The 18,103-nt window shown below is 50.9% G+C and overlaps 1 protein-coding gene across 2 annotated transcripts in view; it reads right to left on the reverse strand.

Moving 5' to 3' along the window:
* Positions 1 to 640: 640 nt before the first annotated feature.
* The window catches only part of BLK (BLK proto-oncogene, Src family tyrosine kinase), a 59,665-nt gene continuing 42,202 nt past the window's right edge, over positions 641 to 18,103 (reverse strand). For both annotated transcript variants that reach the window (XM_074989044.1, XM_074989045.1), the window contains 5 exons: positions 14,531 to 14,710; positions 13,748 to 13,824; positions 6,776 to 6,926; positions 3,054 to 3,185; positions 641 to 1,425 (listed from right to left, as the gene is read on the reverse strand). In XM_074989044.1, coding sequence (XP_074845145.1) covers positions 1,217 to 1,425; positions 3,054 to 3,185; positions 6,776 to 6,926; positions 13,748 to 13,824; positions 14,531 to 14,710 — 749 coding nt within the window. In that variant the 3' untranslated portion in view covers positions 641 to 1,216. The remainder of the gene's footprint in view (positions 1,426 to 3,053; positions 3,186 to 6,775; positions 6,927 to 13,747; positions 13,825 to 14,530; positions 14,711 to 18,103) is intronic.

Here is an 18,103-nt window from a genome sequence, read left to right on the forward strand (position 1 = left end):
TCTGACAGGTGGGGAAACTAAAGACCAGTGCGCCAGGCAAATATGAAATTACAGTACTATGGGTCTTTGCCCACGAAAGCTTCTGCTCCGAAATATCTGTTGGTCTATAAGGTGCCACAGGACTTCTTGTTGTATCTGAAGATACAGACTAACTCGGCTACCCCTCTGATACCAGCTGGTGTGTAAGCAATCACTTAAATCAGAACCCAATGGCTGAAACTAATTGGGAGCAAGTTGAAACCAAACAAAAGGACGTACTTCTTCAGACGATGCACAGTTAACCTGTGGAACTCTTTGGCAGGAGGCTGTTGTGAAGGATGAGGGCTTTTTTAAAGAAATTAGATCAGTTCCTGGAGGGTAGGGCCATCAATGGCTAATTAGCCAACGTCATCAGGGATGTAACCCCATGTTCCCACTGTCCCTGAGCATCTGACTGTCAGAAGCTGGGAGTGGGCGACAGGTGATGTATCACTTGATGATTCCCTGGTCTCTTCATTACCTCTGCAACACCTGGCATTGGCCACTGTTGGAAGGCTAAATGGACCACTGGGCTGAGCCACTGTGGCTGTTCTTGCACTCTGATGTTCCAAGGTGATTATGGTGCCAAACGAGGGTTTAATAACGAAGGCGGAAGTATGCTCGGGTGACAAAGTTCTTTATTTGTTGGCCAGCGTGAGGTGCAGCATTGACATGCAGCCGTGGCTACCGAAGGCCCTGGCCAGAGCAGTGCAGCCCTGACAGAGACCAGGCCCGCTTACACCTCGAAGCCCTGCCGAACCCCTGACAGGAAGGACCCAGCTGCAGGGGCGGGGAGTACGTCCACCCTCGGCTTCCCATGCCCCACAGGGGATCTAATGGCCTCTGTTGTGGTGCCACTGACTGTGATGTGGAGACAGGCCCCGGGACTGGGACTCCCACACAAGGGGTGAATAAGCTCTGCCAACTTGTGATTTCACTTCCTTTGGGTCTCCACAGACATCACCAGCGCTTGCAGAGTCTCTGCTCCCCACCTCACCCCCACGAAGCCTCTGAAGTGCCTCACTTCCTAGCACAATCCAGAGCGGATCTGCATATGCAGGAGAAGCGGGAAGGAAGCTCCGGTACTAGAGGTCCAAGGGGCACCCAAGCAAAGGGGCTGGGGAAGGTCGGTGGAGGATCTCCCAGCCAGGTCTTCTCCTCCAAGGCTGTCCCACATGGGGGGAGGTGAGGCTCCCGGCTAGGGCACAGGCTCTGGCTCGTACTGCTTCTCTGTGGCCGTGTAAAAGTCCTCGAGGACGGACTGCAGGTACTCGAAGGTGGGCCGCTCCTCCGGCTTGTCCCGCCAGCACCTCAGCATGACGCTATAGAACTCGGCAGGGCAACCGTCCGGGCAGGGCATGCGATAGCCCCGCTCCAGGTTCCGAATGACCTCGGGGTTGGTCATGCCTAGGAAGAAGCACACGCCCTGAGCGGGGGTTCAGAGGCCCACGCGCGCACCGCTGATGCTTGGGGCTCCCCTGCATGCCATGGGCTGGAGGGCCACAGTGTCCGAGCATCTGGGTGGCCTCAGGAACCAGTGGGGGCGGCTAATCCCTGCGCCTGACACCAGACCTCCCCGCTTGTCCCTGGGTCTGCGTCACTTGGGGAGGGAGCCTGGGCGAAGAGGCAGGAGGAGGTGGGGTGGGCCTGGGGGCAGAAGAGTCATTGTCCTGGCCTGCCCCAATGGCCTGGGAAGGAGTCACATAGGGTGGTCACTTGGCTGGTGTTCCTCCACCTGGTCCTTCCTAACCAGTCGCCCCTGCTTGGCCAGGAGTCTGTGAGGGGGGACAGGAGAGGGCTGTTTAAACCTGCAGGACACCACGTCATGCTCCAACCCACGTTCCAGCCTAGAACTCATGGCAGTAGCTCCTAGAAACCCCAGCCAAAACCAGGCCCTCGTTGGGTCAGGCGCAGGAGTTCCCACAGGAGGCCACAGGCTCCTGGGGTGGCTACACTGCTGTGGGGTGTGGCTGTCACTCATCGTGGAGCACCCAAGTGAGCTTCAGACTGGATAGCTCGGGAACTGGAGCAGTGTGAGCACAGCAGGGTCAGCTGAGTTGTGGGCTGCACCCCCCTCCCCCCCCCGGTATACAGCCCAGGCTGCTGCAGCGTCTCTGCTCCCGGACCCAAACTAGTGGGGTTAAATCTCAGAATCCAGCGTCCTCCTCCTGGCCTGACCCTGGCCTCTGCAGGTCCTGCGTGCCAGGTCGATGACCCAGAGGGCGGTCTGCTTACAGAACCAATACAGAACTCCCCTGGGTAGAGGGGCGGTGTCAAAAGAACCCAGGGATCGACTGACTGGCATGAGCCAATCAAATAGTCAAATCCGGTCGGGGAGGGAGTGAAAGGGTCAGAACAGGGGCTCCTGAGGGAGGCGCTGAGCAGAGAAGCCCAGACAGTGTCCCGGGATGCAAGGGGGCAGAGGGAGCTGGTAGAACTGCCCGGATGCAGGGAAGAGCGAGGAAATGGGCCCCGTGGTCCTCAAAAAGCCCACCTTGCTTCCTGCTCTGGGAGCAATGTCCGACAGACAGCCTGAGAGAAGACCACCCTCTGCAGCTGCACAACAAACCCAGCATGGGAGGGCCTCCGAGCCGTCCCAGGCTGCGATCTGCATTCCAGAGCCTGGCCCAGCCCTTGAATGCCCTACAGATAGCCGACCAGGATGACCCAAAGGGGGCTGGTTTTGCCCCACAGAGCGCCACCCACTGGGAACTGGATCACAACCACCAAACACATTCCACATAGGCCACCACACAGCCGACACTCTGCGATGGCTTTGTGGCCCTGATTCATCCAAGCACTCGTGTGCAGGAGTAGTCCCATAAGGACTAAACTACAGGCACCTGCTTAAGTGCTGTCCTGACTTGGGGCCTTGGCAGGAGTCAAGCAAGTAGCCTACTAGAGAGAGAAAAGGCTCCATGACTCACGCTCTCCCGAGCTAGGGTCCCTGTAAGGCTTGGAGGAGCAATTTCAGCAGGAACGCTGCTGCACTCAAGTCAAATGGGAGGGAAGTGGATATTCCCAAAGGCTCATACCTGGGTAAGGGATCCTGCCGTAGGTTATAACTTCTGTCAGAAGGATCCCAAAGGACCAGACGTCAGATTTGATCGTGAAAACCCCATAGTTAATGGCCTCCGGCGCTGTCCATTTAATAGGGAATTTGGCACCTGTTGGGAAGAAATACAGTTTAAAAGGGCATTAATGTGGGGCAGCTTCCTGCAGTCACACCTGACGCAGACTGCTCAAGTATCTTGGTTTCCAAAAGGGTAGTGGGCACTGATAAGTGCCCGCTGAGGCTGACAGAAATACAATGCCAGTGATTGGTAGCGAATGCAACAGGAGATGGACGGCTTGCTGTCATTTTCCTTCATTAGAAGGCACCCTTGCCTGGTAATTTTTCTTTGCTTTCACTGGTTGTACTTGACAAGACAATGCAGGCCCCTTGAAAAGCAGTGCAAATAAATCTAAAAAGGTCATCAAATAAATCATAAATCACATATGGCATGCACACCACAAATACAGGATACGAGCACTGCAGAAAACGAGTAATAGCCTGCAGAAGAAAGGAACAGCTTGTAATTACACCAATAAAGTGAAAACTTAAAAAGATCAAAAGGTGTTGACCATGATTTGCATAACTCACACATTTAACAGCTGCTGGTTTTCAATAAGTTTTACCTCCTACACTATATTTTAGAGATAGAATCCAGGATTTTCAGAACAAAAGCAAATGCTAAAACCACTTGTGCTAAAGGAGAAATGTTATAAACTGACAGCATTTGCAGCTTTTTTACCTTGTATGTGGCCTGGCCATTAGTGGAGGGCATAGTGCATTCAGGCAATGATTAACACCTTTTTAATGATTTCCTTATCATGAGTAATCAGTGGGGCTAGAATCCAAGACCTTTAGAATGAAAATAGCAACCTCTGCCACTTAAGAGAAAGCCTGTACTTAAGGTAAAGGAGTGGCTAGTAATAGTGGGATTTTATCTTTTATGCAGATCACCTACTAGCAAGGGGCACACTGTAGGGGCTCGTCTCTATACTTGGCTCAGTCTAATTCTTGACCTTCCCCCCACCCCTCCACTCTCTGATTTGCTCACCTTGATTATCTTTTTCTGATTTGCCCTCCTTGCTTACTGTTTTTGGTTCTCTGTGCCTTAAATATTGAGTCTGTTCTGGTCTGGCTATGGTCTGAAGAAGTGGGTCTGTCCCACAGAAGCTCACCTAATAAACCATTTTGCTAGTCTTTAAAGTGCTACTTGACTGCTTTTTGTTTTGACAGTGTTAAACCAGTTTGCTATGGAGGGTGCGGAGAAATGCATATACATGTACATTTAAAAATATATATTTGAAAATCTGTCCAACTTTTAATTACCAACAAAAAACAGAGTTCAGGGATCTGTGCTTCCCTAGCATTAGTAAGTCCACAGTTTAGGGGATTTTTTTTATTAAGAACAAAGCAACCCTAACATAAACTAAACACGAGCTGAACCTCTCTAGTCCAGCACCCAGGGAATTTGTCAGACTAGCGGAGGTCAATGTTGTCTAGTAGTATTACCAATGCTTATACTGCTTGCTGGGTTCTCAGAAGATATTTATTTAAGGGTAAATTGCAGTGAAATAACAGCACAGAACACTGAGAGCTAGGACTGTGGGCTGGGAACAAACTTTATGGGATCCTGGGAAACTTGGCCACAGCCCTGATAAGTGGTCATCTGGCTAACTAAAATCACTCCGGATTACAGATGTTGCTGGACGAGAGATGTTCCGCCTGTATTTAATGATTTGGATGAAAACAGCACTTTTTAATTCAAATGCTGCACTGAAATCCTGGAAACCTAAACACAGTGAGCCCAATTTAAAAAAAAAACTAACACAAAACGTTTAAATGGAAACAGAACATTTTTTTTGCAGGGGAGACGTGTGCCTGTGTGTTTCTGCCCAGATCATTTTGAAATGTTCGTGTTTCTCTGTGAATCAGAACCTAGTCCTATTTTGAACTCTCAAAATCCTTTGCCGAATGGAACTGTCACCCTCCAAACAGCTCTTCAAGAGGCATCATGTAGCTTTAAAAATGTCCGTTTGGTTTGCCTTTTACTTTATGAAGCCTTGCAATGAGCTGAATGAATCTCCTATTAAAAAAACAACAGCATTTCAGTCGCTGAAGAATCCTGTAGCAGAACAGACAGGGGGATGACAGTGTTCCCGCTAATATTTTCCACTTGTGGGTGGAATAAATTTTGTTATGTGCACCAAGGCACATGCAGGTGTGCACCACCAATAGAAACACATGTTGCCCACTGGGGGTGGCTGTGGGCACTCTAGTAATCAGTCCATGGCACCTGAATCTCCGCTGGGTGGCTGCCTAGGTGCTCAGCTTACAGGGAACACTGGTCAAACAGTATTACCAGGCTCCACACTCCTGGAAGGATTGGGGCTTCAGGCAGAAGGGTGGGGCTGGGGCTCCCACCAGCTCTACAGCACCACCCGGAGCACAGGGCTAGGGGCTTTGGTGGCCAATTAAGGAGCTGAGGCTCTGGCTGCTGCTGCAGAAGTGGTGGCAGCTGGCAGCCTTGGGCCCTTTTGAATTTCTGGGCTGGGGGCAGTTGCCATCACTGCATGTGTGTACACTGAGCCATGGAGCTGAACGCCCGTCTGGAGCCCACATTCTGTTAGTCCCATGTATCACCCTAACAGAGCCCCAAACTGGGAGCTTCAGAGGGCAAGAAAAATGATTAAGGGGCTGGAGCACAAGACCTATGAGGAGAGGCTGAGGGATTTGGGCTTGTTTAGTTTACAGAAGAGAAGACCGAGGAGGGATTTAATAGCAGCCTTCAACTTCCTGAAGGGGAGCTCTAAAGAGGCTGGAGAGAGGCTGTTCTCAGTGGTGACAGGTGGCAGAACAAGGAGCAATGGTCTTAGGTTACTGAAGGAGAGGAGTAGGTTGGATATTAGGGAACACCACTTCCCCAGGAGGGAGGTGAAGCATTAGAATATGTTGCCTAGACAGGTGGTGGATTCTCCATCCCTCGAGGTTTTTAAGTCTCAGCTTGACAAGGTCCTGGCTGGGATGACTTAATTGGGGTTGATCTTGCCTGAAGCAGGAGGCTGGACTAGATGACCTCCTGAGGTCCCCTCCAGCCCTAGGATTTTACAGTTCTGTGTGAGGGTAAAGGTGCCATCAGTTGACTCAAAATTCAGCTTCTGATGTGCTGAACCAGCTAGAAGTTGCTCCTTGTCTATCTTTTTACAGAGGTCCACAGGAGAACCACGACCAGGGCCACAGCTGTAGCCAGAAATGGCTCCAAACTTTGCAGGGAGTGGTGTGTGTGTGGGCGGCTGCGCATTACAAAATCCAAATTTTGTTACTTGTTCTTGGCTCTTGCACCTGACCACACCAAAATCTGGGATCAGACTGGAAGCCATGCTCAAACTTTCCCTCCACACCCCAAATGTTCAGTTCAAGCTCATTTCTTATTGTTTCACTGCAGATCACGCCCCTGCTGTGCGCAGACATAGATAAAGGGTTCATTTCCCTGCAAACGCTTCCATTGAGGGGCTGGTATTTCCCCGAGTCTCAGTGAGGCGGTTTATTCAGTACCAGGGCCAGAGAGTTCAGCATGAATCCATAGGACTCCAAAGTTAGGCTCACTCAGCTTGGTTGCAGAATTGCAAGGAGGAGAAATGAAAACAGTAAATATTAACAGGACTCCTTCAGCTAAGTTCTCCCCTCCAGCACAGGAGCGAAACCTACCTTCCTGGGCCAGGTACTCATTTTCGATTATCCTGGCCAAGCCAAAATCTGCAATTTTACAGCAGAGTGTCTCTGAGACGAGGATGTTGGCAGCTCTCAGGTCTCGGTGGATGGAGTTCATTCTCTCAATGTACGCCATCCCTTCTGCAACCTAGGACAGCAAAAATGGCCACCGTGTTTACGTTCAAATAACCCTGCTGGTCCCTAGACATTAGAGATGGAACAGATTTTGTTCGTCTCCTCCATTCCAGAAGAGCATGCATCCATTCCATGTATTATGGCAGCACCTACCAGCTCCAATTAAAATTAGGGCCGGATTGTGCTCGGTGCTGTACGCACACATTGTAAGATACAATCCCAACCTCAAAGAGTTTAGACCAGAGAAACAAAGCACGGCAGAAAGGAAGGCTTGTTTTTGCCATCTTACTGATGGGGAAATGAGACACAGATATATCAAGAGCGTCGTCCACAGGAGATCTGTGGTAGAAACAGAGACTAAATTTATATCTGATTCCAAGGCTCATTGACAGGACAATCTTTCATCCCCTACTTCTTAGTGGAAAATACCGCAGATTAAAGAACAAACTCTTCCAGTGTTTCGGTCAGTCAGAGTATTTTAAATGTAAGATGACCAACAGGAAATGACTATTAATACGCCCGCCATTCGCCTCTTCTGCACAGCGTTTTAGGTTTTGCTTGTGCCTGGCACAGAATACGTCTGAGGAAGCGCTGCGATCCTGCGCAGACTGCCATGCAGTTTGGGCAAGCATAAAGCCTGTCACTCGATGGGAGACCTCATGGACATTCTATGCTACAGCATGAAAAGGTAGAGCCTCGTGCAGATAAAAAACTGGTCCCTGTAGCTGAAAATAGGAGCCGCCAATATCTGCATCCCTACCAGTGGGTGCGGATGCCCATGGACAAGCCTGCCAAGGGGAGGAAGACTAAAGGGAGCTCTTGCCCCCAGGCCCAACGTTTCAAAGGGGCCTGGAGATTTGCCCATTGCTGGGGCTCTGGGCCCTTTTGAATTTCCACAGTCAGGGCAGCACTGAAGGCCGAACGCCATAGGCTCCGCCCACTCTGCTCTTGGCCCCGGCTGTTCTGGGGCACAGAGCCGAGCCCCGCTTCTACCTTGCCCCAGGGCCTGTGGCACCTCTTGGCACTGCTGCCCATGGATAGAAAGCAGATATCTGCAAATTTGAAGAACGAGAAGACCTGCGGCACCTTATCGATTAACAGATATTTTGGAGCATAAGCTTTCGTGGGCAAAGACCCACTTCGTTGTCTGTGCCCACGAAAGCTTATGCTCCAAAAAATCTGTTAGTCTATTAGGTGCTGCAGGACTTCTCGTGGTTTATGCAGACACAGATTAACACAGCTACCACCCGGTGCAAATTTGACAGTTTCTGGACACAAAATATGTTTCTGCATCTGTACCTACAAAAATGATCCACAGATACTTGCATCCATATGCGTGGATGTGTATATTCACGGATATAAAGTGGATAGCCATGAGTTTGCATGCTGTGTTAATAGGATGGGAGCGTATTAGCATCCTGAGCCAAACCCTCAGCACACCCTCTTGGAAATACTGTGACCTGAGCTGTCTTGTGTATAATTTGCTTATTATGGCTTTTGCTCCCTTGTCTCTGACAGCTGGTCTCTGTACCTGCCGAGCTCCTCAGAGACAGGGTCCAGTGCTTGGAAAGCACTGAACACATCGTAAGCTCTCCTGTACATAAGAGCAATGGTAAGGTTTAGCATTTGGGGGCTTTGAAGGGGAATTTGAAAAGCAGCAAGTTCCGACGTGACCCAGACTTGGCTCAGGACACTGGATACACAAGCCCTGGCACGAATGGCTAGCACCCATTTGGCTTTTCACACACCCTGCGGTGAGGGCATTACAATTTTCCACCCATTAAGATTCTCATCAGTTTCTTGCTTACATGTGGTTTTACACAGGATACTAAGATGTACTTTCCAAATATGTCTTTCACCCTCTATCAACACCCTTCAAGCTTGAGCACGGCTTGCTTCAGTGGAAAATGGAAGAACTGATGTCACTTCCTGTCCTGATGTTAATGAGATAGCAATAGACGGACGGTTTCTTTTCAGCATGTGTGTGCGTGTGAGTGTGTGTGTCTCAGACTGACCACAAGATGAATTTGGTACACCCAGCACTTGCTAATTTTAACTACAACTGATGCTATTGGCTGCAAGTGCGTTCAAATGGTCAAGTTCCCTTGCAGCATGATGCATTCAAAACACCATGAATAAACACGTTGTGAACCAGAGTGACACCAATGCCACCCAGCTGCAACTCGAGATTAGCTCAAGCCTAGTACCTGGAGTTCAGGCAGCTCAGGGACTGCACCAAGCTTGCAACGGTCCCAGGCATGCCCAGTGAGAAAGGAGGCAAAGAGTCCCAGAGCAGCCCCTGTGGTGGCTGTGCTAGCTGGTACCACCTCATCCCTTTGTTGCCTTCACGCCCAATGTTCTGTGCCCTGTGCTGAAATCCTGGCCTGTGCTAGGCAGGAGGTCAAATTAGATGATCTCAGTGATCCCTTCTGGATTTTAACTCTACCAGCCTGCGCTATGCTGGACACAGTGGATAGAAATACAAGTCCAGCAACTGGAATGTGTATTGTCAGCCCTTGGGACATTCTCCACCCTGTATCTGGGCCATAGGAGACACCAAACTGTAAGGACTTTAATGGAGATTTATTAGGCTATCCTTACGTACCCCCTAATTCCCTCTATTTGGAAATTACACCAAAGGTTCAGTAGCTTGACACACAGAGATAGGGATTCCTCTCCTTAGCAGACAACAAAGGCTGTGAATAGAAACAGAGGTGCCCACTAGGGGGTGGGATTTTCATAGGTGGCTACCTAAGGTAGGACAATGAGCCCCCTGGAAATCAGTGGGATAGACCTGGGTAGGAAGCAGATTTCCCATCCTGCAGATACTTTCCAAGAGTTTGAATTTTTTGCCTTGTCTCACATCAGGGTGAAGAATATCAAGATCTTGAAAAACATTCACAGCCCCCAAACCTGGGATTTCCTTCAGCTCGGGGCAGTGAAAACATTTTGTTTTCAAATTTTTGACTTTTTTTTTTTTAATTTTAACCCTGTTTTTTCAAAAAAAAAACCTACTGACCTTAAATTTCAATGCAAAAAAGTTCTTCACACTTGGAAGCCTGGGATTGTCCATTAGGCCAACAACCAGCTCTCTAGCCTATGTTACGCAGGAGGTCAGACTGGATGACCACAAAGGGCCCCTCTAGCCTTGGGAGGACAAGAGGGGGAATTGCACAGGGCCCAGCACTTCAAAGGGGTCCAGACCTCTTAGCTGCTACTGTGGCAGCAGTGATGGCAGAGCCCCAGCCCCCTTCAAATTGCTGCCGGAGCACCACTCCATGTGCCTCTGAGGGCTGGGAGGAGATGCGCCTCGGTCTGGGGAGTGCTAAGGGCTGGTTGTCTAAGGCCCCTCCCCTTCCACCCAAAGCCACGCCCCTTCCCATGGCGGGAAGCCAGTCCCCGCCCACGCCTGGCTCCAGGGTCTGTCCACCCCACTGAGGCTCTTCCCAGTATCCCAAATTCAAGTGTAAGGTGGGGGACTCCGAAACGAAAATGGTGACTACAGTAGACCCGCCCCAACTTACAGGATTTTGACTTAAGCGTTACTTGCAATAACATGAGTCAACATCGTGAGTGCAGGGAGCCAGGAACCCAGCAGCAGCCTGGCTCCTGGTTCCCCTCCACTTGCAGGAGTCAGGAAACTACCAGCACTGTTGTACTGGTCCATGTCTCAGCTCCCACAAGCAGAGGGGAGCCAGGAGCCAGGTGCAGCCAAGACTAGGGGCCCCTCCCACCTGGACCCGACTTGCACGAAATTCGACTTGTGCGTGGTTGCCCAGGAACACAACCTATGCGTAAGTCAGGGGTTTTCTGTGCTTATCTATATAAGCTGCACATCCGCCTGAAGCGACCCTAAGTGCTGTCGCTGCACAAGCCTGTGAAATGAGGAGTATTCACCACTCTGTGCTTTTGGGCAGCAAGGAAAGGGTTAAGGCAGACCCAGCTGGGCTGAATGCTGCTTTGCTCCAGAGAGGTGTGAGCTCAGAGCGCTGGGCGGTGGGGGGCGTGTGCAGCCAGAGCGATGCTCTACCTGCAGGAAAAGGCGCCCGACTCCCAAGCTAAGTGGCCAGGCCAGGAGGAGATGCTCAGCCTGCATGTGCTGATTTGCAAGCGGTTTGTTTCTTTGCAAGGCATGGGCCGGAACAAGCCACCCTCGTATTCCTTTAGGCTGGGCTTCCAAGAGCCCCAGTGGTCTCTTGTTAAACGGATTCCCTGCACTACAGGGCGGGTTTCAGCTGACTGGGCCTCTTACTACTTGAGATTCCGTCTTCGAATTCCAAGGTGAGATTCTTAAGATGGGAGAAGCTGGCTGGGGAACTCCACAAGTTGCATTCACTGCACACCCCCGGTGTCCCCAGATATTTCGTTTCAGTGGCTGACCTGAAGAAAACCAGTTATTTGCTCAGCTCTGCTCCTGTTCTGACTTTTTCCCTTCTCTCTTCCATACAAACTCATTGGGCCATATTCCCGGGTGGAGCCCTATGCCAAAGCAAGTGGTGTTAACTCAGGGATATGGGCAGGCTGTTAAAAACAACAAGAAGTCATGGTATTTTATAAACTAACAGATATTTTGGAGCATAAGCTTTCGTGGGCAAAGACCCGCTTTGTCAGATGCATGAGTGGAAGATTTCAGAGGAGGATTTAAAGAAGGGGTCTCAGTAAAGGGGAGGGCCAGAGCTGACAAGGTCTATTTAGTCAGGGTGGAAATGGCCCATCATTGGCAGTTAATGTGGAGTAGTGAACATCAAGAGAGGAGAAAAGTCAGTTCATCCGGGGGGATGTGGCCCATTGTCAGATGCTAATGTGGAGTTATGAACATCAAAAGCAGAGAAACTGCTTTTGTAAGGGGCCAACCACTCCCAGTCTCTGTTCAATCCTTGGTTGCTGGAGTCAAATTTGCAAATGAATCGCAGCTCAGAGATTTCTCTGTCCATTTAATTTTTGAATTTTATTTGCTGTAGGACGGCGACTTTTCAATCTGTAACTGAGTGCCCAGGGAGACTGAAGTGCTCTCCTATAGGCTTTTGTAGGTTAGTGTAGTCTGTTGTGTTTCTCTTCGGGAATTCAAAACTACGAGAATTCAAAACTACTTCGGGAATTCAAACCACGGTTTATTTCCTCCAAGCTATAAAAGACAGAAATAACTTCTAACCTTCAAGCCTGCAGCTGCTCCCTTTACCATCTCTCAGGGATGTAAAGTGAAAGCTGCAGACTAGATTTTATCAACAGAGAACAGGAAGAACTGCCATACTATTCACTGGTGGGATAAAAATAGCTAATGGGGTGGCTTCTTAAACAGATTTCTGTATTTTTGCATCTGGGTAACGTGAGAAGCAGACACATCTGCCGTGTCAGAAGCGACCTCCTCTGAAATACCTATAGCCTGATATTTCATTCATTTGAAAAGAGATAGGAACTGCAGCAGCATTCTGTAGCACCTTGGAAATGAGACTTGCTACCTGCGGCACAGCATGCTACTTGACTGCTTTTTGTTTTGATAGCGTATACACTAGCATGGCTTCCTCTCTGTATGGCTAAGTGGCTGCCTCGGATTCTAGGTTCTGATCTCAGTCTTGTCCCTGCCTGGATGCTGAGAGAGGGTTTTTAAAAAGCTCTGCCTCAGCCTAGCTCTTCTGGGGATGAAATCAATGACACAGCTGCTACTGGTTCCACAGGTGCAGTGTGGCCAGCATTGGGTGCTTTGGCAAATCCAAGCTTTTGTGGGTGAACGTGGGCGCTCAGTTTTCTCTGCCTGTAAAGAGTGGATAATATGTATGTACCTCCCAAGAGGCTGGGAAGCTACCTGGGTTAATGTTTGCAAAACCTTTAAGATCCTCAGATGGAGGACACAACGATAAGCAACATTGCCAAATGTGATTGACTAACGTTTGGCATCTCAGTGCCTATAACCCCTCTAGCTATGCTGCTTCATCATCAGGGGGACTCAGCGTCCCTTCAACATCGACGTTGCGCAGCACCACATCGAAATAGGCGCAGCGAGGGAACGTCTACACGCCAAAGTAGCACACATCGAAATAAGGGTGCCAGGCACAGCTGCAGACAGGGTCACAGGGCAGACTCAACAGCCAGCCGCTCCCTTAAAGGGCCCCTCCCAGACACACTTGCACTAAACAGCACAAGATACACAGAGCCGACAACGAGTTGCAGACCCTGTGCATGCAGCATGAATCCCCCGCTGCAGCAGCAGCAGCAGCAGCAGCAGCAGCCAGAAGCCCTGGGCTAAGGGCTGCTGCACACGGTGACCATAGAGCCCCGCACGGGCTGGAGAGACAGCGTCTCTCAACCCCCCAGCTGATGGCTGCCATGGAGGACCCCACAATTTCGACGTTGCGGGATGTGGATCGTCTACACGGTCCCTACTTCGACGTTGAACATCGAAGTAGGGCGCTATTCCGATCCCCTCATGAGGTTAGTGACTTCGACGTCTCGCTGCCTAACGTCGAAGGTAAATTCGAAATAGCGCCCGACGCGTGTAGCCGCGATGGGCGCTATTTCGATGTTAGTGCCGCTACTTCGAAGTCGCGTGCACGTGTAGACACAGCTATAGACTGTGATAAGCCTTCTATTGGATCCACGAACAAAATTTGCTCCTTGACTGCCCTAAGCCCCACCCCTTCTGGCCTTGGCCCCTCCCCTTGCCCTGGGACCTGTTGGTGGCCTTGAGTCCACCACTACAAGGAATATTTTCCAAACTTCTAATCGTTTTCCTTGCTCTTCTCTGACTTTCTTCACTAACAGCGTCCGCACGCATGTCATCTCAGATAACATTGCCCTGTCTTTCGAACATTCATCCCAAACTCGCCGTCCACAGACCTGGGCTGACATGTCAATGAGTTTCGGGAGGGTTAGTTGACATCCATCCTCGGCCTTCAAGAAATCTAGCAAGCACCCTGTGAACGAGAAGAAGCACAGTGTTCCCTGGGTGATGCAGCCTGAGGGGAAGGGACTCATTATGTCCATGTCTTTCCCATGCTGCTTTGCCCCTGGCGGTTTTATCCAACCTGCCCACAGCTTGTGTACTTCTGGGAATGCCACTGCCTCTCTTGGGCACACCAGAGTCAGAGCAGGACCACCCAAAATGTAACCCATGTCCCATCATGTTTTGTACAGGCCTCTTGGCAACGCCCAGGGCATTCTTTAATCAAAGATCACAGACACCAGAGACAGAAAAGACCTTCTAGGTCATCTCCTCTCCTCTCTGCTGATTGTCCGTCGGCGCCGATTCCTGAGGGGCTCCGGGGCTGGGGCACCCACAGAAAAAACAGGGAGCACCCACTGATCACCTGTTGGGTGGTGGGTGGGGAAACCTGGGGGTAGAGCAAAGGTGGGGTGTGTTTCATGGAGGGGGGACGTGGGACAGGAAGAGGGGAGCGAGGCTTTGGCCTCAAGGGATGGGTTTAGGGTTGGTTGGGGCATTTCCTTGGGGCAGAGTGGAGATGAAGCAACCACCGAGGAATTTGAAAGTCAGTGCCTGTGGGATTGCCCCAAATTACCTGCTGCTGATGTCCAGGGCTCTTCTCACATCCTGAACACCAGCCGAGCCTTTGAAACTCAGCCAAAAATGTCTAAAGCACAAAGCCGGGGCAGGCTCCTTACCGTTGGCCATGTACTCCGTCACAATGTAAATTGGCTGCTTGGTGACAACAGCGTGGAGCCGCACCAACTTGTCATGCTGGAGCATCTTCATCAAGTTTGCCTCGGCCAGGAAGGCGTCTGGAGCCATGGAGCCCTCTTTTAGGGTCTTCACAGCCACCTTCACATTGTTCTTGTAATAGCCTGCAGCCAAGGCGAAAGAAGGATGTGGTCGTTAAGGTGCTGGCCGGCGTCTTGAATAACACAGGTTCAAGGCCTTGCCCAGTTACAGCCCTCCTGGGTGAGGAGCAAGTCAAAGATGAAGGGCCTCCACCCATCTGAAGCTGTGTACCTCAGCTGCCCCCTGCCGTAAGAGCCCTTCCCTACCTTATGATTATGAGATGCTCGGCCATGTCCAAGAGTTCAAGGGGCCCTCACGACCACCCAGGTTGATTGCCCGCGTATTGCAAGCTGTGGAACCTCATTATCCACTCCTCTAACAGACCCCTGACCTCCGGCTGAGTTACTGAAGTCCTCAAACTATGGTTTAAAGCCAGGCTGAGCAAAATCAGCCCTGGGGGGGACAGATTCAGCCAGCCAAGCTTTCCTATCCGGCCCGCCCAGGCGATGAGCAGGGCGTGAACGCTCACAAGCAGCAGCAGGTTTCTGCTGCCCCGCCCCCACCTTATTCCATCTGCAGCCCAGAGAGGACAGGAAAGGGTAGTGCTGACATCAGGGTGTTCCCCTGCCCCGCACCCCATCTCTGCAGAGCAGGGATTGGGGAAAGGGAGACACCAGGGAAGCTGCTCCAGTCTGAAGCATAGATTGCCAGTGACTCAGGAATGCAGAGCCGCGGGCAGGGAAGACCTCAGATCAGGAAAGTTTTCCTCTAAAGAGACAGAGGGTGGCTTCTCTTACCCAGCAGCAGCCAACACACAAACGCCGTGTGTCATTGTCACACACACTCAGTCTGTGCCGCACACACCCCGTCACTGTCACGCACACACTGCTGCGCACACTCGATCTGTGGCACAAAGTCTGTCTCGCACACACACAGTTTCTCTTTCCCGCTCGCACGCTCCATTCGTCTCTTTCTGCAACCCTCAGCCCCCTGCTTCTGCCTGAGGCCCTGACCCTTCCAAAGGTCCCAGAGCTGGCCCAGGACCAGGACCAAAATTTGTGGAGTGGCCCCTCTGCGAAAATTATTGCCCACCCCTGGTTTAAAGACTCAAGTTACAGAGAATCTACCATTTATACTGGGTCAAGCCTGCAAGTGCCCTGGTCCCCATGCAGCAGAGAAGGTAACTCCTCCCCCGCAGGGTCTCTGCCTAGGGTAAAATTCGTTCCCAACCTACATACGATAATCAGTTAGATCCTGAGTGTGTGGGCAAAGCCACAAGGTAGACATTTGGGAAGGAATTCTCTGTAGTAACTCAGAGCCTGTCCCATCTCTGGTTTTGGGGTTGTTTTTTGCTTTGGTTTGGTTTTTGATTATTTTTAGACCTCTTGGTCCTGCCATGAGGGCAGGGACTGGACTTGATGACCTCCCAAGGACTCCTTCAGTTCTTTGAGAGGTGATGTGTAAAACTGACAGCAAGAAGCCCTCTGATGTGACCGTCTGGTTTCCCTTTGACTAAGGATGGTCGAGATGGTTCTTGGGCCTGCTCTGAGGGCAGGGGACTGAACTCAATGATCTTTTGTGATCCCTTCCAGTTCTAGGGCTCTGTGGTTCAATGTGAAATAACGAGTCATGCCAATCAACATCCTAAGCACTAGGGTATCTACCATAGGAAACAATCCTGAGAGAGGGTAGGTCTCCACAGCACTGTTATTTTGAAATAACAGCTCTTATTTTGCAAAAACCATCCGAGCGCCTACACCTCATTCTAAGAGGAATAGCTCCTATTTCATAAAAAAATTGGGAAGACGGGTACTTTCGAAATCATGGGTCCTTTCAAAGGAACCTCGTCTACTTGGCTGGTTTTCAGTTCAAAAGCAGCACTTTCAAAGCCGCAGGTGGCCGGCCTTGTGCAAATGAGGTGCTGAATATTCACATCAGTGCCTCATTACCATTTCCGATCCCCGGGATTTACATATCCCTTCTGAAAGGGAGGGGTAGTGTAGACACAGCCATAGGGAATACTGAACTCAATGGGATGACTGAGTGAGAGCCTTCCCAGATGGCAACAGCCTCAGATAGAAGGGAAGAAGTCTTGTCTCCTTGGAGAGCTTCTCTGAATGGAGGTTCTCAGAAGGTGTGGTGGGGTGTGGAGGCAGCTGGGTACGCTCTAGGAACTGGTGATGGATTGGGAAGCAAACTGTCACCTACTGGAGGGTTGTGCTGGAGTGGAGAAGGGGATGGCCCATGTATAAGCATTGTTTTCACCCCGTTGGTAAGAAATGATGGGCCTTCGTGCCTCTGGGGGAGTCGGTACCCACGGAAAGAGTTTGGAGGCTGTAGCAGCGGGTGGTGTCGTCAGAACAGCAGTTAGAGGCCAAGATCCCAGGTGACATGTGTGTGCTCCCTGTTCCATGCTGGGGATGGAGAGGGAAGAGGTCTGGCCCTGGAGGGTCAAGCATGGGGCGGTGTGAGTGACTGAATTCCTGGCGTGAGGAAGAAGTGGGAAGCCGAGGGCAGACAGCCATCAAGTGCCTGACACCACGCAGGGCCCAGCAGGCTGCTCAGTGGCTGAGAAGGGATGGCAGGGGTGTCACCACCACCCCTGGATAACAGGGCTTCTTACCGAATCACAAGTGTCCCAGGTGAAGGAGACAGACCAGGGCCTCCAGCCCACAAGCCTCCTGCTAGCAGTGCGGGCTCATACCTTGTCATCTCAGGATCTTCCTGAATAGTGTGACTTCTACCACATCCCTTGAGGGCTGGTGTAGCCTGCCCACCTAGGGGTGTGGGTCACTGGCCCATGTAAGTGCCACTTACCAAGTGAAAGGACAAGCCTCCTCTCCATCCTTAACTTAGAGCTAGCTGGCTTTTAGCTCAAGCCATAGAGGCTCATGCATTAAGCTCCAGAGGTCCCAGGTTGGAGTCTGCCTGTGAGTGGTTACAACTGCTCCCCTTCCTTAGCAAACTTTCCCTGCTAGGGAACCTCCTCCTCCTATACTGCCTCCATCTCCTTTGCCACTCAACCCATTTCTTAGCTACCTCACTATGCCCAGACCCCTTGTACCTGAACCCATAGCTAAAGGAGCTGGGTCTTTTCACAGGCAGCCAAATCTTCTGCATTGAGATATCCAGAATGGCAGTCCCTGCACACTGCTGGGGGCAAACAGCCACCAAGGGGCAGAAGAGGAGTTAAACCCTGGTTCCTCCCCATGTAGACCAACCACGGGTACGAACACATGTTGCATCCTCTGAAGGAGGCTGCATGGCCCTTGTGTCTTAGGTAGGCAGAGTGTCCTCAAGGCTCACAGTCTCCTGCTACTCACACACCTCAAGCTGGGCGCTAAACCATGACAACTTCCTGCACTATCTAGAATGAACTTTACTGAAGCAGGCTTAACTTTATTGAAATAGGTTTCCTCCCTTTGGAGCCCATCATATTAAAATGCAATGGTTGGCATGTTACTGTAGGGTGGTGA

The sequence above is a fragment of the Carettochelys insculpta genome, chromosome 3, assembly GCF_033958435.1.
Source record: "Carettochelys insculpta isolate YL-2023 chromosome 3, ASM3395843v1, whole genome shotgun sequence".
NCBI lineage: Eukaryota > Metazoa > Chordata > Testudines > Carettochelyidae > Carettochelys > Carettochelys insculpta.